Raw genomic sequence first — 23,093 nt, forward strand, 5'->3', positions numbered from 1 at the left:
ATCAAAACGACACAGTTGTTTGTTTAAGCTTTGAGTAAAATCCAGCTCTCCTGTTTAAGCATTTGTAAACATGATGGAAAAAGTTTAATTTTCACTTGCTTCCCTTCCCCATTTTTGGTTCCTTTAGAGGTGAAGTCTGTGGTAGTTTTCCACTTTAATAGGAACACGATCTGGTCCGAAATGTAGCCATTACTCTCCCCTGCCCCTAACTACACACAGAGGGGTAAATGCGGAGTGCAGTACATATGCCTCCTGCTCATAAGTTGAAAATAGAAAAGGAGTACTTGTGGCACCTTAGAGACTAACCAATTTATTTGAGCATGAGCTTTCGTGAGCTACAGCTCATTTCATCGGATGCATACCGTGGAAACTGCAGCAGACTTTATATACACACAGAGAATATGAAACAATACCTCCTCCCACCCCACTGTCCTGCTGGTAATAGCTTATCTAAAGTGATCATCAGGTTGGGCCATTTCCAGCACAAATCCAGGTTTTCTCACCCTCCACCCCCCCACACAAATTCACTCTCCTGCTGGTGATAGCCCATCCAAAGTGACAACTCTTTACACAATGTGCATGATAATCAAGTTGGGCCATTTCCTGCACAAATCCAGGTTCTCTCACCCCCTCACCCCCCTCCCAAAAACCACACACACAAACTCACCATCCTGCTGGTAATAGCTCATCCAAAGTGACCACTCTCCCTACAATGTGCATGATAATCAAGGTGGGCCATTTCCAGCACAAATCCAGGTTTTCTCACACACACCCCCACCCCCACCCCCATACACACACAAACTCACTCTCCTGCTGGTAATAGCTATTACCAGCAGGAGAGTGAGTTTGTGTGTGTGGTTTTTGGAGGGGGGTGAGGGAGTGAGAGAACCTGGATTTGTGCAGGAAATGGCCCAACTTGATTATCATGCACATTGTGTAAAGAGTTATCACTTTGGATGGGCTATCACCAGCAGGAGAGTGAATTTGTGTGGGGGGGTGGAGGGTGAGAAAACCTGGATTTGTGCTGGAAATGTCCCAACCTGATGATCACTTTAGATAAGCTATTACCAGCAGGACAGTGGGGTGGGAGGAGGTATTGTTTCATATTCTCTGTGTATATATAAAGTCTGCTGCAGTTTCCACGTATGCATCCGATGAAGTGAGCTGTAGCTCACGAAAGCTCATGCTCAAATAAATTGGTTAGTCTCTAAGGTGCCACAAGTACTCCTTTTCTTTTTGCGAATACAGACTAACACGGCTGTTACTCTGAAACCGAAATAAGTTGAAAATGTTTGTCTCAGAGCCTTGCAAAAGTGACAATAGCTGACAATTCAGGTGGTGTGGGAGGTACTGTCTGGTGCTGGGGTGTGTGTGAAGAAGAGAGTGAAACTCTGAAGCTTGGAACTTGTAGGGTAAGTATTGGTTTCAGAGGAACAGCCCTGTTAGTCTGTATTCACAAAAAGAAAAGGAGTACTTGTGGCACCTTAGAGACTGACCAATAAATTGGTTAGTCTCTAAGGAGCCACAAGTACTCCTTTTCTTTTAGGGTAAGTATTAACGCTGCATGCCTTAGGGAGCTCTGTCTCTATGTCTCCCTTGCGGAACAGGGGCGTCTTTATTGTATGCCTTTTATCGCACCTCGCAAACAAAGTAGAGGGGACAGGGACACAAGCGTATTGGTGTCAGTGTGGAGCCGCCCGGGGAAGAGGACGCTGCGAATGCGCGAGGCAGGCGTGTAAATGGGGAGACACACAGTGAGCCCAGCGAGGCCGCCTTCAGTCTCCGACCGCTCGCTTTGCCCTTCGCCTTGCGGTCTGCGCCCCGAGCCGCCGGACTCCGCCGCCCGGTCACCGAGCCGCTGCCGTGCCCGGGGCGGCGGGGGGGGGAGCTTCGCCCGGCCCCTCGTGCCGCAGCGTGGTTCGAGCGGGGAGAGACGGAGCTGGCTATTAGGCCCTTTTACCCAATCGCAAGGTGGATGGGAGGAAATGTACATTTGGCAAGTCTCAGCGCCTGACTGGAAAAGCGAAGAAAAAGTAGAAGTGCTCTTGTTACTCGGCCATGCCCACGCCTCTGCGGAGCGGGGACGCGGACAAGGAAGCAACCTCCCAGGGGCAGCGAGAGGAGGCAAGTCTCAACAGAAGCTACAGAAATGGAGAATGGGACCGAGCCTGCCTGCGCGGCAAACGAGCGCCCGTTTGCTCACGAAATTGTCAGAAGTAAGTTTTGCGGCGGCCGTCGCTTTAAAAATAGTGGGTGTGGGAGTGGGAGTGGGAGTGGGTGTGGGCGGGCGGGCCGGCGGGTGGGCGCGCGCTCGCGGGAGGTGGGGGGATTTTTCAGGAAGATTTCTTAACTGAAAACTTGTCTGGAGGGAAAGCCCTGTTTTCTCGATGCAGACCATGTGCAGCTCCATACCCGGGCACTAGTTTCCCGTTTTAGTTCAGTGATATGTAACATGAGGAAGCTGGGTTAGTGTTTGAAAGGGATTCCAATAATTAAAAACGCTAAAAAAAAAAAAAAAATGGACCCACTGTTAAAGTGTGTGATAATTATTAATATTTTATAATAATATAATTTTGTTTAGTACTAAAGTAGTTCACCAGAGTAACAGAAATGTAATGAGGAGTCCAGTGGCACCTTAAAGACTGACGGATTTATTTGGGCATAAGCTTTTGTGGGTAAAAAACCCACTTCTTCAGATGCATGGAGTGAAAATGACAGATGCAGGGATTATTGTCCTGACACATGAAGAGAAGGGAGTTACCTCACAAGTGGAGACCCAGTGCTGACAGGGCCAATTCGATCAGGGTGGATGTAGTCCACGCCCAATAATATAGATGAGGAGGTGTCCATTCCAGGAGAGGTAAAGCTGCTTTTGTAATGAGCCAGCCATTCCCAATCCCTATTCAGGCCCAAATTAAGGGTGTTAAATTTGCAAAGAATTTTAGTTCTGCTGTTTCTCTTTGAAGTCCGTTTCTGAAGTTTTTATGTTCAAGTATAGCTACTTTTAAATCTGTTATAGAATGTCCAGGGAGATTGAAGTATTCTCCTACTGGCTTTTGTATGTTACCATTCCTGATGTCCGATTAGTGTCCATTTATTCTTTTACGTAGGGACTGTCCGGTTTGGCCTATGTACATGGCAGAGAGGCATTGCTGGCACATGATGGCATATATCACATTAGTAGACGTGCAGATCAATGAGCCTCTGATGGTGTGGTTGATGCAGTTGGGTCCTCTGATGGTGTCGCTAGAGTAGATATGGGGACAGAGTAGGCAACGAGGTTTGCTACAATAATTGGTTCCTGGGTCAGTGTTTCTGTGGTGTGGTGTGTAGTTGCTGGTGAGTATTTGCTTCAGGTTGGGGGGCTGTCTGTAAGCAAGGACTGGCCTGCCTCCCAAGCTCTGTGAGACTGAGGGATCATTTTCCAGGATAGGTTTCAGAGGAACAGCCGTGTTAGTCTGTATTCGCAAAAAGAAAAGGAGTACTTGTGGCACCTTAGAGACTAACCAATTTATTTGAGCATGAGCTCACGAAAGCTCATGCTCAAATAAATTGGTTAGTCTCTAAGGTGCCACAAGTACTCCTTTTCTTTTTCCAGGATAGGTTGTAGATCGTTGATAATGTGCTGGAGAGGTTTTAGCTGGGGGCTATACGTAATGGCCAGTGGTGTTCTGTTATTTTCCTTGTTTGGGCATGTCCTGTAGTAGGTGATTTCTGGGTACCCGTCTCACTCTGTTAACCTGTTTCCTCACTTCCCCAGGTGGGTATTGTAGTTTTAAGACTGCTTGATAAAGATCTTGTAGGTGTTTGTCTCTGTCTGAGGGATTGGAGAAAATTCTGTTGTATCTTAGGGCTTGGCTGTAGACAATGGATCGTGTGATGTGTCCTGGATGGAAGCTGGAGGCATGTAGGTAATTATAGCAAGTCAGTAGGTTTCTGGTATAGGGTGGTGTTTATGTGACCATCACTTATTTGCACTGTAGTGTCCAGGAAGTGGATCTGCTGTGTGGACTGGTCCAGGGTGAGGTTGATGGTGGGGTGGAAGTTGTTAAAATCCAGGTGGAATTCTTCAAGGGCCTCCTTCCCATGGGTCCATATGATCATAGAATCATAGAATCACAGAATATCAGGGTTGGAAGGGACCCCAGAAGGTCATCTAGTCCAACCCCCTGCTCAAAGCAGGACCAATTCCCAGTTAAATCATCCCAGCCAGGGCTTTGTCAAGCCTGACCTTAAAAACCTCTAAGGAAGGAGATTCTACCACCTCCCTAGGTAACGCATTCCAGTGTTTCACCACCCTCTTAGTGAAAAAGTTTTTCCTAATATCCAATCTAAACCTCCCCCACTGCAACTTGAGACCATTACTCCTCGTTCTGTCATCTGCTACCATTGAGAACAGTCTAGAGCCATCCTCTTTGGAACCCCCTTTCAGGTAGTTGAAAGCAGCTATCAAATCCCCCCTCATTCTTCTCTTCTGCAGGCTAAACAATCCCAGCTCCCTCAGCCTCTCCTCATAACTCATGTGTTCCAGTCCCCTAATCATTTTTGTTGCCCTTCGCTGGACTCTCTCCAATTTATCCACATCCTTCTTGAAGTGTGGGGCCCAAAACTGGACACAGTACTCCAGATGAGGCCTCACCAATGTCGAATAGAGGGGAATGATCACGTCCCTCGATCTGCTCGCTATGCCCCTACTTATACATCCCAAAATGCCATTGGCCTTCTTGGCAACAAGGGCACACTGCTGATTCATATCCAGCTTCTCGTCCACTGTCACCCCTAGGTCCTTTTCCGCAAAACTGCTGCCTAGCCATTCGCTCCCTAGTCTGTAGCTGTGCATTGGGTTCTTCCGTCCTAAGTGCAGGACCCTGCACTTATCCTTATTGAACTAAGGAACTTATCCTTGTTGAAGATGTCATCAATATAGCGCAAGTAGAGGAGGGGCGCTAGGGGACTAGAGGTGAGGAAGCGTTGTTCTAAGTCAGTCATAAAAATGTTGGCATACTGTGGGGCCATGCGGGTACCCATATCAGTGCCACTGACTTGAAGGTGTAAGCGGTCCTGAAATCTGAAATGACCTACAATATCTTTATCAAGCATTCATTTGCAAATTCAACACTGGGTCCACTTGTGAGGTAACTCCCTTCTCTTCATGTGTCAGGATAATAATGCCTGCATCTGTCATTTTCACTCCATGCATCTGAAGAAGTGGTTTTTTACCCACAAAAGCTTATGCCCAAATAAATCTGTTAGTCTTTAAGGTGCCATCGGACTCCTTGTTGTTTTTGTGGATACAGACTAACATGGCTACCACCTGATACTTGACAGAAATGTAATGGCCATGCGAAGTATAATCTATGCTGTATTGTAAATTTGATGCTATACAAGTAAAGCATTAAGGTCCTGATCCTGCAGACATTTATTACCAGACCAGGTGCTTATATTGTGGTGAGTTACATAAGGTAACTCTAACAGCCATACTGGGTCAAACCAAAGGTCCATCGAGCCCAGTATCCTGTCTTCTGACAGTGGCCTATGCCAGGTGCCCCAGAGGGAATGAACAGAACAGGTAATCATCAAGTGATCCATACCCTGTTGCTCATTACCAGCTTCTGTCAAACAGAGACTAGGGATACCGTAGAATCATAGAAGATTAGGGTCGGAAGAGACCTCAGGATGTCATGTAGTCCGATCCCCTGCTCAAAGCAGGACCAACCCCAACTAAATCATCCCAGCCAGGGCTTTGTCAAGCTGGGCCTTAAAAACCTCTAAGGATGGAGATTCCTCCACCTCCCTAGGTAACCCATTCCAATGCTTCACCACCATCCTACTGAAATAGTTTTTCCTGATATCCAACCTAGACCTCTCACACTGCAACTTGAGACCATTGCTCCTGGTTTTGTCATCTGCCACCACTGAGAACAGCCGAGTTCCATCCTCTTTGGAACCCCCATTCAGGTTGTTGAAGGCTGCTATCAAATCCCCCGCACCACACTCTTCTGATCTGCAGATTAAACAAGCCCAGTTCCCTCAGCCTCTCCTTGTACATCATGTGCCCCAGCCGCCTGATCATTTTCATTGTCCTCCGCTGGACTCTCTCCAATTTGTCCACATCCTTTCTGTAGTGGGGGGCCCAAAACTGGACGCAATACTCCAGATGTGGCCTCACCAGTGCCGAATAGAGGGGAATAATCACTTCCCTCGATCTGCTGGCAATGCTCCTACTAATGCAGCCCAATATGCCGTTGGCCTTCTTGGCAATGGGGGACACTCTGCTGACTCATATCCAGCTTCTCGTCTGCTGTAATCCCCAGGTCCTTTTCTGCAGAACTGTTGCTTAGCCAGTCAGTCCCCAGCTGACTGATGGACCTATCCTCCATGATATTACAATGGCCATTACTGATGGACCTATCCTCCATGAATTTATCTAGTTCTTTTTTGAACCCTGTTATAGTCTTGGCCTTCACAACATCCTCCGGCAAGGAGTTCCACAGGCTGACTGTGCGTTGTGTGAAAAAATACTTCCTTTTGTTTGTTTTAAACCTACTGCCTATTAATTTCATTTGATGACCCGTAGTTCTTGTGTTATGAGAAAGAGTAAATAACACTTCCTTATTTACTCTTTCCACACTAGTCATGATTTTATAGATCTCTATCATATTCCCCCTTAGTCACCTTTTTTCCAAGCTGAAAAGTCCCAGTTTTATTAATCTCTCCTCATATGGCAGCCGTTCCATACCCCTAATATTTTTTGTTGCCCTTTTTGGAACCTTTTCCGATTCCAATATATCTTTTTTGAGATGCGGTGACCAGATCTGCACACAGTATTCAAGATGTGGGTGTTCCATGGATTTATATAAAGGCATTATGATATTTTCTGTCTTATTAATTATCCCTTTCTTAATGATTCCCTTAATGAGTTGTGTGTGACTTGTAAATTTACTCAGGAAGTTCAGGAGGGGACTCCAATGCAATGAATCATCTCTCAGCTGGCATTATTGCATGATGATTTCACAGATACTAAGGTCAGAAGGGACCATTATGATCATCTAGTCCGACCTCCTGCACAATGCAGGCCACAGAATCTCACCCACCCACTCCTGCGATAAAGGATGTCTGATTTCTTCATACTGATTGATGTATCAACACATGCTAAAAATATGGGGCCCAGATCCTAGAGTGTGATTGGTCGCTGTGACCTAAGTCATCACATGGTGTTATTTCTGCTCCTTGATTGGTTAATTCCCAAACCCACAAAGAGTTTTCAGAATCACTGTGTGAATGCTTCTGGAGTGAAAACTCAAGCTAGTCTACACAAGAAGCGCTGTGCTGCTGTAGATGCTATGCCGACGAGAGAGCTCCCACCTCCATGAGAGGCTCTCCTGCTGACATAGCACTGTCCACACCAGCATTAAGTCGGTGTAACTTACATCACTCAAGGGGGTAGCTTATTCACACCTCTGAGCGACATAAGTTATACCGACATAAATGGTGGTGTACAAGCCCCCATACAGCTTCTATGCTGTCCAAGATTGTGGGGAAAAATCCACTGCCAAATTGAGGTGACATTAATTTTCTATTTAATAGAACGGGGAGGGGGAGAATAGATTCAGCAGTGACTGGGACACCTAGAAAAAGAGCTGAGAAAAGAGCTGATGCTTTGTCACTTGCAGTTTATAGACCATTTATAAGAAGAGGAATATTCCTTATTTTGGTGTATCTGTGACTGGGGTGGGGGAGCTGGGCAGAGGTGCTGTGTTTCTGGGTCCAGATGACCCTTCCTCCCTCCCTCCCAAGAAGAGTGGAACAAACAGTCACAGAATCTGTGCAGCAACCATCAAGAGGATGATGCAGCAGCTTCTTCCTTGCTATGCCCACGGTTGCTCTTCCATGTAAACTCAATGCAATCAGGGCTTCCTGGACTGTGAGTGGGTGGGCATCCCAGGGTGGGAAGGAATCAGAGTTGGGGAGCAGCTCTGCTGATCAAAAAGTCTGCTGGAAGCAGCATTAACTCCTTTTTATTTTTAATCAGTGACAGTAGGGAAATGTGTAGCCACAGGGAGTCTCCTAGCATAGCAGGACTCCTCCTGTGCAGCTAGGGGACTGAGAATAGAGAGGCACATGGAGGGAAAGTCCCATGGGATTGTGCTAAGCTCTCCCTGCAAGTCCTTAGGGTCTGTATTGTCATGCCACTTCCTTCCTGTCCTCTAAGGCCATGTCTTCACTCGGAAAAAAGTGTTTTTAAAACATTAGCCAACATGTTAATCTGCCTGGTCTAGAACAGGATTTTAACACACATTAAAAGTACAATTTATCCTGTCTACACTAGGTTTTTTTACACATGTTCAAAATATCCTTTTGTTTCTACTGAAATCTAGGCCTGTGCGGTCACAGACCTCTCCCCTGAGTGGCACATGTAGCTACATCTCTCCAACTTCATGACATTTTTGGAGAGCCCCCACCACCCCCCATAGATTTTACAATGGGAAAGGAGAAGTGAATTCCTTATCTCTTAATGAGTGTCAGAATGGAGCATGGTGGGACATCAACCCTGACCTTGGAGTATGTCTACTCTGCAAAAAACCCACCCTCTCTGCCCCCCTACTGCAGCAAGTCTCAGAGTCCCTGTCAACAGACTCAGCCTCACAGGGCTTGTACTATAGAGCTAAAAGTAGCATTGTAGACACTCCCGCTCGGGCTGGAGCTGAAGCTCTGAGAACCATTGCATCCACTCGCTGGGGTTCACCCACCTCCAGCCTGAGTAGGAATGGCTGTGCAGCTATTCTTAGCCCCACCATAGCACAAGCCCCACCAGCCTGAGTCCGTTGACAGAGTTGATCTGCTGCTGCAGGGTTTTTGTTTTTGGCAGTGTAAACATACCCTTTGTGTCCCATGGTACTGAGAGCTCCTTACATCAAGTAGTATGGCCTTGTATACACATACATTGGCACTGGCTTCCACTAAAAGTGCATTGTAAAATTATTTGATTTAAAGTAGGTGCAAAGCCCTGTGTGGACACGCTATAAGCTGCCCAGTGGATAGAGCAGGATCTTGCCTGTGGTTGTACTAGCAGTTCCAGTAATCGAGTATAGATCCAGGAATCAGGTACCAGTCCAAGAGTGAAACTGGAGTCAGGTTTGAGGGGTCAAACCAAAGGTCAGAAGCCAATGGGTTAACCAAGGGATGTAGCCAAAAGTCAGAGCCAGGAGTCAGAAACCAGAATGGAACAGGTACAGGCTGAGGTTGGAGCAGGAGTAGGCTTTAAGCAGAAATGGAGCAAGTTAAGCACTGCTGGACATGCGGTATGCACTGAACGGCCACTGATGTGAGACTTGGCAACACAAGGGGAAAAAAGCAGCACTGCCTTTCAGAACAAACCCAAAACTAGTCCAGCCCATTTCAAAGGGAAGGGTATGGGGGCAGTGCTTAATTTATAATGGAAGAGGTGCCAGGACTCAGGAGTACTGGAAGAGCCCGAGAAGTGGGGGGGCCACCGGCACCTGAACGGTGGCCCCTCCTCTTCTCCATCTCTTCCCCCGAGGCCCCGTGCCCGCTCCGCCTCTCCTCTTGAGGCTCCGCAACCTGCCACTCACTCCTCTCTGCCTCCTACCCCCTTTAAGGCAGGAAAAGAGTGATGGGACCATGGCCTCATGGTCCCCCCATTCCAGCTCCCCTGCGGGGCTCAGCCCCAGCACAAATTAAGCACAGGCTGGGTGGCCAAACAGCAGCAGCTGCTGGCTGGGCGTCCAGCTCTGAAGGCAGCACCGCCGCCAGGAGCAGCAGAGAAGTAAGAGTGGCGTGGAAGTCCACTATTACAAAAAAGCCCAAATAAGCAACCTCCAAATAAACCAAGCCCCAAAACCCCCAGCCCGCGGCTCTCAAAAAACTTACAGCGGACTTGGCAATGCTCCTCTGCACAATCAAAGTGAAACCATTTGGAGGGAGCACATTGGGTCCAACTGAGCTTGCTGGGTTCCCTAGCAACCAGGCTGGGAGCCAGCGTAAAGACAAACACTAAAAAAGAGAGTTTAACCTGATTTGTGATGCTTTATATTAAGTCAGAAAGGAATTGATTTAATTGAGACAAGCCAGTTTTAAAATGCGTTAAGAGGTTCCAAACAAGTATCTTGCGGTCATTTAACTAAAGTGGTTTTAAATCTGAGTTCATTTTGGCCCATGCAACTTACTATGTATACAAAGCCTGAGTTTTGATAGTGAGTACAAAACTATGGGATTTATACCAGGTCAGCACAATAGCATTGAAGCCACAGCAGCCCCAGCAGTAGCACAAGCTAGTCCTGCCCACCCAGCACCCTGGGTACATACTCGAGTAGCCACCAGCCGTGTTACCATGGTTTCACTGCTGTTGTCACTTGAGCTAGCTAGATCAAAGCTAACTTGGGCATGGGAGTACAGACGCTATTTCCAACTCTGGAGGTTGTATCACGAGTCTTGTGATATTTGGGATTTTTCGTATTGCCCTGTCTCTGGAATCCTGTGACTGTGAGACTCTTACCTTTCATTAAAAAAAGGGACTTTCTAGCATGATAGTTGTAGAGGAAAGTGTAAAAGCATGAATCCTAAAGTCTTCAAAACTAGAAAGAAAATAAAATCAACCCTCCATTTATTATTTTTTAAAATTCCATGGTTTTTAGTCAATCTCATGAGTTTTTGTTTCCTGACTCCTGAGTTTTGCGTGCTTGGGATTGGCAACACTAACTCCTGTCCCACAGCGCACTGGGGTCACTATAAAACCTGAGATGGATCCAGGGAAGGGGTGCATGTATTTAATTTCTTTGTTGTCCAAATCCCACTCAGGAATCCTGCACACTGGGTACTGTATGACATGTCACATACCTTTTACTAGAAGGGCTCTCAATCTTCATCTCTTGTCGAGTACTTTTACTCACCTCATTATCTTGGAGGGCCTGTAACATGGCTTCTGTGGTCAAGGCTCAGCTGTCAAGATAGTATCCTAAACATAGCCTTGAAGAGGGGCAGCCTTGACACAGGACAAGGGGAAGTGGGTGCTTTGTGTGCTGGCTGAAGTAGGGGACTGAGTGAGGCTGTCAGTCCAACTGGCCTGAGGGAACTAGAACGGGAGGGGAAAGCCGCTCTCACTCTAGCATTCTGCTGTTTATGTTATTCTTGTAAAAAGATAAATTAAGTCAAAAATGACATGAAAGTGACATTGAAAGTGTGACTTGGAGGGATGTGGGAGCGTGAGGGTTTTCAGGGTACATTTACATTTAAGCTGGGAGGTGTGATTCGCAGCTCATGTAGATGTAGCTATGCTAGTTTAGCTCAAGCTAGCACCTGAAAGAAGCAGTGTGTCCGGGATGACATGGGCGGCCACTTAGGCTAGTGCAATCCCGCCTGGCCCCTGGGTTTGTCCCTAGGAGGCTAGCGCAGCCTGCCGCAGACACACTGCTAGTTTTAGGTGCTAGCTTGAGCAGAGCTAGCGCGGGTATGTCTGCATGAGCTGGGAACCACACCTCCTAACTCACACGTAGACATTCCCTAAGAGTGCTAACAAAAGGCCCTTGCCGCTAATAAAGTTTGACTGCTAGTCAATGATACAGGACTGTTAAGCTGAGCAGGTTAGTGAATAAAGGCCGCCATCTTGACAAACTGCATTTTCTTATTATTTTTTTCAACATACAACATAACCCAATAGTGAGCACACCTTAAATCATGTCAGTGTGGTTACACATAGTCCTGCATCGGAATATCCCCTACTGGCACAGCATTAGAAAGAGGGTAGTTTTAGAGTGTGTGAAGGCAGTGAGCCAGGATGTTAGGGCTGGCAGAAGAAAACACGCCTTATTTCTTCCTACAGGAAGATCTCAGGTTCTGAGGAGACTGCAGACTCAGGGTCGGTCTATGCTAGAAAATGATATTGACCCAGCTGCATCCCTCAGGGGTGTGAAATATCCACACTCCTGAGCAACATAGTTAAGCCAACTTAAGTCCCAGTGTAGATGGCGCTAGGTTGATGGAAGAATTCTTCCATGGAATTAACTACCAGCTCTGGGGCAGGTGGATTACCTGTGCTGACAGGAGAACCCCTCCCCTCAGTGTAGATAGCATCTTCAGGGAAGCACTACAGCAGCTCTTCCACAGTAGCATTTCAGGTGTGGACACACCCTCAGCTAAATTACCCAGCAACCTTAAGAACATACAAGTCAGTGCGTGGCTCTTCACAACACAGATGACCTCTGCCCGGATGTTGCAATGGTGACCGGTTCCAGATTGGAATTGTCAGTGTGTCTGCAGCAGGGATTTAAAACTGAAAGCTGTAGAAGCTGTTACTGCAGGTCACCAATGAATTGAAAAAGTAAAGAATCTTTTCCTACTGCCCGTTGCACAACATTATGCTGTGCCCATTATGAAGCACTTGGATACACGATTCGTAGGGTTCAGAAAAAGCAGAGACATTTATATAAATAATGATAACATCCACAGGCCTGAAATGTTTGCTTTAACACGGGATGGGAACCCACGTACTTCAGGACATAAGACTAACTGATGGGGCTAGAAAGAAACTTCCTCTTTGGGCAGTTTATTCCACAGTTGTCTGTTGTGTAGTTTCTGCTCCTGAAGCATGTAGTACTAGCCGCTCTCAGAGAGAGAGGAGCAGAAGTTAGGTGGGCCACCACTTTGGTCTGGCATAGCATTTCCTGTCTCTTCTGGAACACAAGACAGCTGAAATATTTCCTGTAAAAGCACAGCTTCTTGGATTTCATAGTATTGTGTACAGCTGTTGTCTGTGGATTCCCTCACTTATTCATTACTCACACTTAATCTCCTAGTCATGTACACAGTGAGTGACTGTAGGCTGCTGTGGTGTATCACCAGCCAGGGAAGGGAAGCAAATGCTCTGGCCAAGTCCTTGTTAAGGTCCTTTAATCAGATCAAGGTTTATTGTGTATAACAAAGGATATAAACAACTCAACAGAAAATGCTGGACACACAATCCACAGCCAGGACTTACCTGTGTTCCCATCTTCAGCTTCCTTACACACCCTGCGCAGCCAGTTGATAAAGGGGGATCCCTTAACCCTTTCTAGGCTGCTGCTTTACCTGTTCCCAGTGGTCTTTCTGCAAACTTGCAATGATGCAGACGACTGCATGAAACAGAATGGCGAATGAAAGACAGAATTATGTTGCAGTTCTGTCCTGCATAAACCAGACTGTACACCGCATATGACTGTGGGCCTGCTTACTGATACTTTTGTCAAACTGCAGGACAACTGGGAATCCCTCCTTTGTAGACTGCGGCAACAACTGTGTTTGAAAGCACAAGCTGATGGGTTTTTTAAAAAATGTACCTACATTTATTAATCATTTATTCAGTGGCATAATTGTGCATTAGGCTTTATAGAACAAATAAAAAGCAAGGCCCTTGCCCAAAGGATCTTACATCTAATCTTACACAAAATGTGTACAGTGATGATAATAGGGGGACTGGGAACGGGGAGACAAAGGCTACACAGATGAGATGCTTTGGTAAGCTATAAATGCTGCTTGATGAGTCCAATGTTTAAAAATAAAATTTTGATGAAAACCAGATCAGGTGTGTTCCAATGGTTCTTTCTTTTTCATACGTGTACACAGTACCTAACTAAATGGGGATCAGTGACTGGGACCTTCGAGCACAAAATATTTGCAGTAGAAATAAAGAACAATAAGTGAGACCAGACTGAATTCAGGTTTGGAACAGGCATTTCACACTGCTCTCGTAAAGGTCACGGAGGAAGTGGAATTGTTTATGGTGTTTAATGGGAAAAGGAAAACTCAGGCTGAATGTCAGGAAAATTGCCTGTTGAGATAAAATAGAGTGTGAAATTCTGAGCCAGGGTTTCAGAAGACTACAGTGGCAGATGCACTCAGGAAACCTTCTATGTAAATTGCTGTACAGCAGGGCAACCTAACTGACTAGTTTAACAGGTCTGGCTTGGATCAACCAAGTCTGAGACTCAGGGGCCTGCCAATAGCTAGAATGTACATAAATTCCAATTTATGAGGCTTATTAAAGCCTTTGTCCATTGTTATATGTTGACACACAGGGAGATATGGGGCAGGAAAGACAGTTTTTGTTTTATTGAAGCAGGGTGAACGTTCCCTGCCGAAAGGTCAGGCTATCTTGTCTGCTGTAAAACCAGCAAAAGCAGGAGTTTCACAAATTGGTGTTTGGTGCAAAACCATTCAAACACTGTAAACTAATTACTGAGTGCTTCCTATCCATGGCAAACAGTTTTGCTGCTGCCTCACAGACCAGGAAACAAGGCTAGACGTTACCTACCGATGGAGAAACCACAGATAGTCAGTCAGCAAACTTCCAAGGAGAGCTGCAGCTCCCTTTAACACCTCTGGAGAATTGTGGATGCTCAGCACGCATCTGGAGTGGGTCCTGTGTAAAGGGAAGTGAGATTTTGCTAACTGTTATGTGGCGTGTTAGCTGTTTTCCAGTTGCACTAAATAATGCACTAGTGTCATTCTACTGACTTCAGTGCTGTTCCAACTGAGTTACAGGTGTCACATGAGAAACGACTCAAGCGCCTAGTGTCCCCATCTAATAATGTCCTAGGCTTAAAGAAAAAATCTTTGCAGCTTTTGAATATACTGACCAGAAATGAATACAATGAGACACTGTGCTGTCCAGCACATCTCACTCCCGGCAGTAGTAAAGAGGCAGAGTGAGAGAATCAGTCCTTTGTCGAGTGTTGCTAACCAATCAGCCTTCGCTGAAGGCCTGACAATGGGTTCCTGGCCTTGGTGAAACTGGTTGCCATGATGCTGGCTTTACTGCCTCTCACCCCTGGGGTGGGGTAAGGGCGATATGACAGCATGGTCACTCCTTACTGCTTGCAGCCAGGCTGGTGTTTGGATCATGGAAGGGGGACAACTACTGAGAGAGAAAGTGAAGCAATCCTGATAAACTTCACGTAGCTCCTTTGACCCAAATCCTAAATTTTGCTCCCAGTCACACTGGGGTAGATTCAAAGTATTTCCACTTTAGTCTATAGCCCCGTCTACACAAGAAAGTAAAGGTGCTTTTATCTTAAAATGACAGGGAAGCCCCCTTAGCACTTGTGTAGATACCATTTAATATAACGGTTCTCAAACTTTTGTGCTGGTGATCCCTTTCACATAGTAAGCCTCTGAGTGTGACCCCCTTATGCATTAAAAACACTTTTTAATATATTTAACACCATCATAAATGCTGGAGGCAAAGGCTGGGGTGGAGGCTGACAGCTCGCAACCCCCCAGGTAATAACCTCGTGACCCCCTGAGGGGTCCTGACCCCCAGTTTGAGAACCCCTGATTTAACAGCTTCTCAAATATTCTATAACCTAGGCAAAGCAATACCAGTGAGCAGTGATAGATGAATGGGTGCCTATTTGAATGGGATGTGGTGTCATTGCATTTTTTCGTCTATCTCAGGCAGCATCTTTCTTTGGGAGAGTACATCTCTTAGGCCAGGGCTATCCTACCAACGTATGTCGACTCAAATTACATTGGCATACTGTTGCCTCATTTAGTACTTTGCTTGTGTGCATGCATACTTGGCACCTTGTGTTGGCCGTGCACGTACTCACCAGGAGTGCTTGAGTCGATGCAGAGTGCCGTGCACCATGGTTAGGTATCCCACTGTGCAACTTGCCCCTGTCCAGCGCACTGTGTTTTTGGAAGTTTTGCCAAAGCATGATGGGACTGAAACAAGTCGTGCAGGGTGACTGGGAATACGGGGTCAACTGCCGAGTTTGCAACTATCTCCATCCCATAATGTTATCTGTATCCCATAATTTTTGTGCCTTTTTTTCAAAATCCCACAAACCTGCACAGTCCTCCTTGCTATCCACCATCTCTGACAGAAGCATGGAGCCTACACAGCTCTGAACTGTTGTCATGAGCATTGTAAGCACAAGGCACATGATCCTGGAGCGTTTGCAGAGCTGCAAGAAGAACTGAATGAGTGGGCAACATAACAATTTCGTGGAGTGCTGTGGAACCTAGGGAGAGCCATTTCAAGGTTGTTGCTGGCATTCATGGAGCAGCTGCACATGGTGGAGCACCACTTCTGGGCCTGAGAAACAAGCACAGAGTGGTGGGATTGCATCGTAATGCAGGTGTGGGATGATGAGCAGTGGCTGCAGAACTTTCAGATGCTCAAAGCCACATTCCTGGATCTGTTCGCTGAGCTTGCCCAAGCCCTCCTGTGCAGGGACACCAAAATGAGAGCTGCACTGAGAGAAGCAAGTGGTGATCGCACCAGGCAAATCTGCAACTCTGGATTGCTGCTGGTCAATGGTAAATCAGTTTGGAAGTGGGAAATCCACAGCGGGGGCTATTGTGATGCAAGTGTGCAGGGCTTTTTATCACCTACTGCTATGCAGGACTGTGACTCTGGACAATGTGCAGGACAAAGTGGATGGATTTACAGCAGTGGGGTTCCCAAACTGCAGAGGAGCAATACATGGCACACATATCCCTATTTTGGCACAGACCACCTTGCCACTGAGTACATCACCAGAAAGGGCTACTTTTCTATAGTTACTCATCATTGGTGGATCACCAGGGATGTGTCACCAACATCAGTGTTAGGTAGTCAGGGAAGGTGCATAATGCTCATATCTTTAAGAACACAGGATGTACAGAAAGCTACAAGAAGGAACTTTCTTTCCTGACCGGTGGATTAGCATTGGGAATGCTGAAATTCCAGTAGTGATCCTGGGGGAGCCAGCATATCCTTGGGTCATGAAACCCCCTTTCCAGCACTAAGTAACGATTCAACTACAGGCTCAGCAGGTACAGAATGACAGCTGAATGTGCTTTTGGTCATTTGAAGGGTTGCTGGCATTGTTTACTCATAAGATTGGATCTCAGTGAGAAAAATATCCCTATGGTTTATAGCTGCCTGCTGTGTCCGGCATAATATCTGTGAAGCAAAGGGGGGAAAGTTTCCACTGGAGTGGAGGGCAGAGGTGAAGCAGCTGTCTGCTGAATTTGAACAGCCAGATACAAGAGCTATTAGAAGAGCTCAACACGGAGCTAGATAGCTCTGGGTGGTTCTGAAAGACCATTTTAATAGTGAGCCAGATAAGTGTGTGCTGTTGTAGTGGCTCTCCCTGGCCCTCCTCTTTTGTGGCCAAGTCGGAATCATTTGGAGATCGCTGGACATGTAGGAATATAACTTTGTCAATGCACCTCTTAATTTTGTTTGTGAATGATCCTATGAGTTATGTGACATGGTTACTCTCAGAACTGCTGAGCACTCATTGGTATATGTTTTGACCTAATAAAGCAGAATGAGTTCCAAATACTGTAATTTTATTCTGTAATAAAATCAGTACAAAATAACCCGTGCAATTTTAAAACAAATACATTAAAAACTTAATAAAACTTAATAAATTAAGAGAGCAGAGCTTATGAAGAGCAAAGAACATTCAGGTCCATTTCAGCTACACATACACCAACCGTCGCTTTCACAGGTCAGTGTAGGTGAAGCTGTGATTGTCTTTAATGTGGAGTGGAAGGGATAGTGCAGTGACCCCAGATGCCACATGGAATATTGATATGGATATAGGGAGCCTGCAGCATCTGTGTTTGCTGCCTGAGAAGCCCCATTATGTCCTGGTGCAGCTCTCTCTGCTTTTCCTGCTGGGCCTCCTGGGCCTCTCTCCTCTCTGCTTTTTCCTTCTTCCGGCTGCCTGTAGTGTTCATTCTCCAGGCGCTGTGCTCACAGTCTGATCGAGCACTGGCTTGCATGATGCCCTGGAACACGTCATCCCAAGTCCCCTTCTCTTTCCTCCTTATCTGGCTCAGGTGTTCAGCAGGTGTAGAGGGGGAGATCCTGAAGGCTGCAGTGGCAGCAGCTGAAGATAACACACACACAGGTACCATTGTCGGCATATTCACTGCAGAATGAGAAACTGAAGATGCTGAATTCACTCCCCTTGATCCCCACAAGTTTTAAGCATGACCTTCTCACTTCTGCTTGGGATTGCTTATGCACAGTGCCAGTCACAACACCAGCCATGGAGAGTATGGCCCCCCAGGGGAGGGGAAATGAGGAGGAATTGCTTGGTTGTATGATTCTAGTAGTATAGGACAAGGGCACTGAATACTGGCACAGTGATTTTAGCTGATGTCTCACTCCTGAAGGTCACAAAGGCTGCTGCTTGTGGCCCAAAGCTGCCCAGGCCCATACTTTGCTAGCCTGCGTACTGCAAAGATGCTAGCTGAAGTTATGGCTGAGTGGTATGGGAAAGTGTCCTACTGTGGAGAAGAAATAAAGCAGCCCTCCCTAGAAACCATGGGCAGAGGATTGCAGAGTAACTCCATGAACGTTTCATCAAGATCTCTCAGGAGGATACAAGGGACATCCCTGTGTCCATAAACAAACTGCTCTGCATGCCATCCTCTGCCCCGCTTCACGCCTGCCTAACTGTAGAGGAGACTGAAAAGCAGAGTTGTACCACTGCCTCTTCTAGCACAAGTAAATTGATGAAAAGGCAAAAGATGTGTCCTGCTACTCTGGGGGGCCATCCCTGTCATTGAAAGCTTATCTACACACTTACCCGAGGTTCCTTCCCCTGCACCGGGTTTGCCCATGCTTTACTGGTGGGACTGGCTAGACTGCAGTGGAGTTAAAAATGGGTCCTGGCTCACTGGGCAGCTGGATTCCCCCGACACCTGTTCCCCATACTCCTCCTCCTCCTTGCTGTTCATGGAAGGGGCTTGTGATTTGGGCTCCTTGGAGGTATCCACAGTGCTGTGGGGCGTGGTAGTGGGATCTCTGCGGAGGATAGCATGCAGCTCTTTGTAAAAGGGGCAGGTCTGAGGTTTGGCACTGGATTGCTGGCCTCTCTGGCCTTCTTGTATACCGGCCGCAGCTTGTTGGCTTTCACGTGGCCCTGCTGCTAGTCCCTGGTGTAGCCCTTCTCCTGCATCACCCCAGCAATCTGCTTGGATATGTCAACGTTTCTATGGCTGGATTGGATCTGTGCCTTCACAGCCTCTTTTCCTCACAGACCAACGGATCCAATATCTCCTGTCTATTGCAGGCAGGGGCGTATCTGGAGCATGCAGCCGGCATGGTCAGCTGGGCAGTTGCGCACAGCAATGGAGAGCTGCTAGGTGTGCTCACCATGCTGGGCAATCAGGAAAAGGAATTTCAAAAATTTGTGGGGTTTTAAAGGGAGGGGAGGGCTTTTGGGTTCTGTGACCCCTGGGCAGTGGAGGTCACAATGGTAACCAGAACTGTCCCTGTGGGTTATTGTGGGACAGCTTCTGGAGGGTCGACATAAGTAATGCAGTATCTACACTTATCCGGCATTGACCTAAATACATTCACTGTGACTCTACACTGCTCAGGGAGGTGGTGTTACTATCTCAGCATAGCAGTGGGAGCCCAAATGAGTGTAGACACATGCACAGCTAGATTGATGTAAGGTGCCTTTTGTTGACCTAACCAAGTAGTGTAGACTGGGCCTTACACTGAGCCAGAGGTAAATATTAATATCAATACCTAGTGCCAAGGAAGAGAAGCACAATGATAAGAGAAGCCTGGCCAGAAACAGGCAGTTGTGTCCCAGACCCCTGGGAATCTATGATTAATGCATTCCTTGTGCAGGTAAAACTCCCACAGATATATGGGAATTCTGAATGCCCAAGACATAGAGTCATAGACTTTAAGGTCAGAAGGGACCATTATGATCGTCTAGTCTGACATCCTGCACAATGCAGGCCACAGAATGTCACCCACCCACTCCTGTAATAAACCCCTAGCCTATGTCTGAGCTATTGAAGTCCTCAAATCATGGTTTAAAGACTTCAAGGTGCAGAGAATCCTCCAGCAAGTGACCCGTGCCCCATGCTGCAGAGGAATGCAAAAAACTCCCAGGGCCTCTGCCAATCTGCCCTGGAGGAAAATTCCTTCCTGACCCCAAATATGGCAATCAGCTAAACCCTGAACATGTGGGCAAGACTCAGCAGCCAGACTCGCAGGAAAGAATTCTCTGTAGTAGCTCAGCTCCCACCCCATCTAACATCCCGTCACAGGCCATTGAGCATATTTACCGCTAATAGTCAAAGATCTATTAATTGCCAAAAATTAGGCTATCCCATTATACCATCCCCTCCATAAACTTATCAAGCTTAGTCTTGAAGCCAGATATGTCTTTTGCCCCCATTGCTCCCCTTGGAAGGCTGTTCCAGAACTTCACTCCTCTGGTGGTTAGAAACCTTCATCTAATTTCAACTCTAAACTTCCTGGTGGCCAGTTTATATCCATTTGTTCTTGTGTCCACATTGGTACTGAGCTTAAATAATTCCTCTCCCTCCCTGGTATTTATTCCTCTGATATATTTATAGAGAGCAATCATATCTCCCCTCAGCCTTCTTTTGGTTAGGCTAAACAAGCCAAGGTCTTTGAGTCTCCTTTCATAAGACAGGTTTTCCATTCCTCAGATCATCCTAGTAGCCCTTCTCTGTACCTGTTCCAGTTTGAATTCATCCTTCTTAAACATGGGACACCAGAATGGCACACAGTATTCCAGGTGAGGTCTCACAAGTGCCTTGTATAATGGTACTAACACCTCCTTATCTCTACTGGAAATGCCTCGCCTGATGCATCCTAAGACCGCATTAGTTTTTTTACGGCCATATCACATTGGTGGCTGATAGTCATCCTGAGAGCAACCAATACCCCGAGGTCCTTCTCCTCCTCTGTTACTTCCAACTGATGTGTCCCCAGTTTATAACAAAAAATCTTGTTATTAATCCCTAAATGCATGACCTTGCACTTTTCACTATTAAATTTCATCCTATTACTATTACTCCAGTTTACAAGGTCATCCAGATCTTCCTGTATGATATCCCGGTCCTTTTCTGTATTGGCAATACCTCCCACCTTTGTGTCATCCGCAAACTTTATTAGCACACTCCCACTTTTTGTGCCGAGGTCAGTAATAAAAAGATTAAATAAGATTGGTCCCAAAACCGATCCTTGAGGAACTCCACTAGTAACCTCCTTCCAGCCTGACAGTTCACCTTTCAGTATGACCCATTTGTAATCTCCCCTTTAACCAGTTCCTTATCCACCTTTCAATTTTCATATTCATCCCCATCTTTTCCAATTTAACTAATAATTCCCCATGTGGAACTGTATCAAATGCCTTACTGAAATCGAGATAAATTAGATCCACTGTGTTTCCTTTGTCTAAAATATCTGTTACCTCTCAAAGAAGGAGATCAGGTTGGTTTGGTATGATCTACCTTTTGTAAAACCATGTTGTATTTTGTCCCAATTACCACTGACCTCAATGTCCTAAACTACTTTCTCCTTCAAAATTTTTTCCAAGACCTTGCATACTACAGATGTTAAACTAACAGGCCTATAGTTACCCGGATCACTTTTTTTCCCTTTCTTAAAAATAGGAACTATGTTAGCAATTCTCCAGTCATACGGTAAAACCCCTGAGTTTACAGATTCATTAAAAATTCCTGCTAAGGAGCTTGCAATTTCATGCATGCAGGATTAGCCCCTTAAACTCATTGTTAAGGTAAGGAAATAATACTGAATAAACATGGTTTTGCTTATGGTCCAGCTGGAGTGAGTAAATCTCCCAGAATATTTGATGTTATTTATTTAGATTCATACAAGAGTACTTGTCTTAGAACCTTGTCCCAACATGCATTTCTCATCCTTCCTGCATGAGAACCAGCATGGATTAATCCTCAAGAAATGTCTCTATTGCTGGCATGTAAAAGTCCGTGTTCAGAATCTGAAGGGGATTTTTGCAGGATGTCACACAAAAACAGAGATACGTTCTTTCTACTGTGATAAACTCAGGACAGACAGCTGCAGGGACTGGGGTCAAGGAATAAACATTCCCAGAAGGTTAAAAGGCCCTCCTCCCTAGCAGACTGGGGAGGGGTGACTACAGGTCAATCAGGTTCAGCTGAGAAGGTACCAGAGGTCAATTAGGATCAGCTGAGAGGGAATTACCTGAGGTCAATTAGGATCAGCTGAGAGGGAATTACCTGAGGTCAGTTAGGATCAGCTGAGAGGGAATTACCTGAGGTCAATCAGGATCAGCTGATTCCAACTAAGGGCTGCCTGAGACCTTTTTAAACCCTCCCCTGTGGGGAGAGGGAGGGGAGAGAGAGAAGGAGTCAAGCTACCAGTAGACGAGGAGCAGCAAGAGAGCAAGCCTCTCCAGGAGGGGCGGCTGTATTTCCTCCCATAAGGGAGAAAAACAAGCCCAAAAGACTAGCTGAGAGAACAATGGACTGCCCCTGTGCAGCTAAGAGGGACTGTTTTACCCCAAGCCTGTCTCACCAAGGCTAAAAGCAGCGCAGGCTGGTGAGACCGAGAAGGTGCCTTGCCACACTACACTTTGCTGCTGGAGCTACATGTGTATGCACCAAGATGAATATGAAGCCTGAGACCCAGATCCTGCAAAGACTTACTCATGAGCTTAGCCTGATGCACTGTGAGGCATCCCATTGAAGTCAATGTCAGTGCGTCAAGTTCAGAAAGCCTTTGCAGGAGTGGGGCCTAAAACTTCTTTCTGAGGGTATGTCTACACTACGGAATTAGGTCGAATTTATAGAAGTCGGTTTTTTAGAAATTGGTTTTATATATTCGAGTGTGTGTGTCCCCACAGAAAATGTTCTAAGTGCATTAAGTTCATTAACTCGACGGAGTGCTTCCACAGTACAGAGGCAAGCGTCGACTTCCGGAGCGTTGCACTGTGGGTAGCTATCCCACAGTTCCCGCAGTCTCCGCTGCCCATTGGAATTCTGGGTTGAGATCCCAATGCCTGATGGGGCTAAAACATTGTCTCGGGTAGTTCTGGGTACATATCGTCAGGCCCCCGTTCCCTCCCTCCCTCTGTGAAAGCAAGGGCAGACAATAATTTTGCGCCTTTTTTCCTGAGTTACCTGTGCAGACGCCATACCACGGCAAACATGGAGCCCGCTCAGGTAACCATCACTGTATGTCTCCTGGGTGCTGGCAGACGCGGTACTGCATTGCTACACAGTAGCAGCAACCCATTGCCTTCTGGCAGCAGACGGTGCAA

The 23,093-nt window shown here is 46.4% G+C and overlaps 1 protein-coding gene across 1 annotated transcript in view; it reads left to right on the forward strand.

Annotated features, from left to right (window-relative positions):
• Positions 1–1,508: 1,508 nt before the first annotated feature.
• LOC125642255 (organic solute transporter subunit alpha-like) overlaps positions 1,509–23,093 on the forward strand; it is a 48,724-nt gene continuing 27,139 nt past the window's right edge. Inside the window, exon 1 of the mRNA XM_048863273.2 lies at positions 1,509–2,216. Coding sequence (XP_048719230.2) covers positions 2,150–2,216 — 67 coding nt within the window. The 5' untranslated portion in view covers positions 1,509–2,149. The remainder of the gene's footprint in view (positions 2,217–23,093) is intronic.

Source organism: Caretta caretta, chromosome 1, assembly GCF_965140235.1.
Source record: "Caretta caretta isolate rCarCar2 chromosome 1, rCarCar1.hap1, whole genome shotgun sequence".
In the NCBI taxonomy this organism is placed as follows: domain Eukaryota; kingdom Metazoa; phylum Chordata; order Testudines; family Cheloniidae; genus Caretta; species Caretta caretta.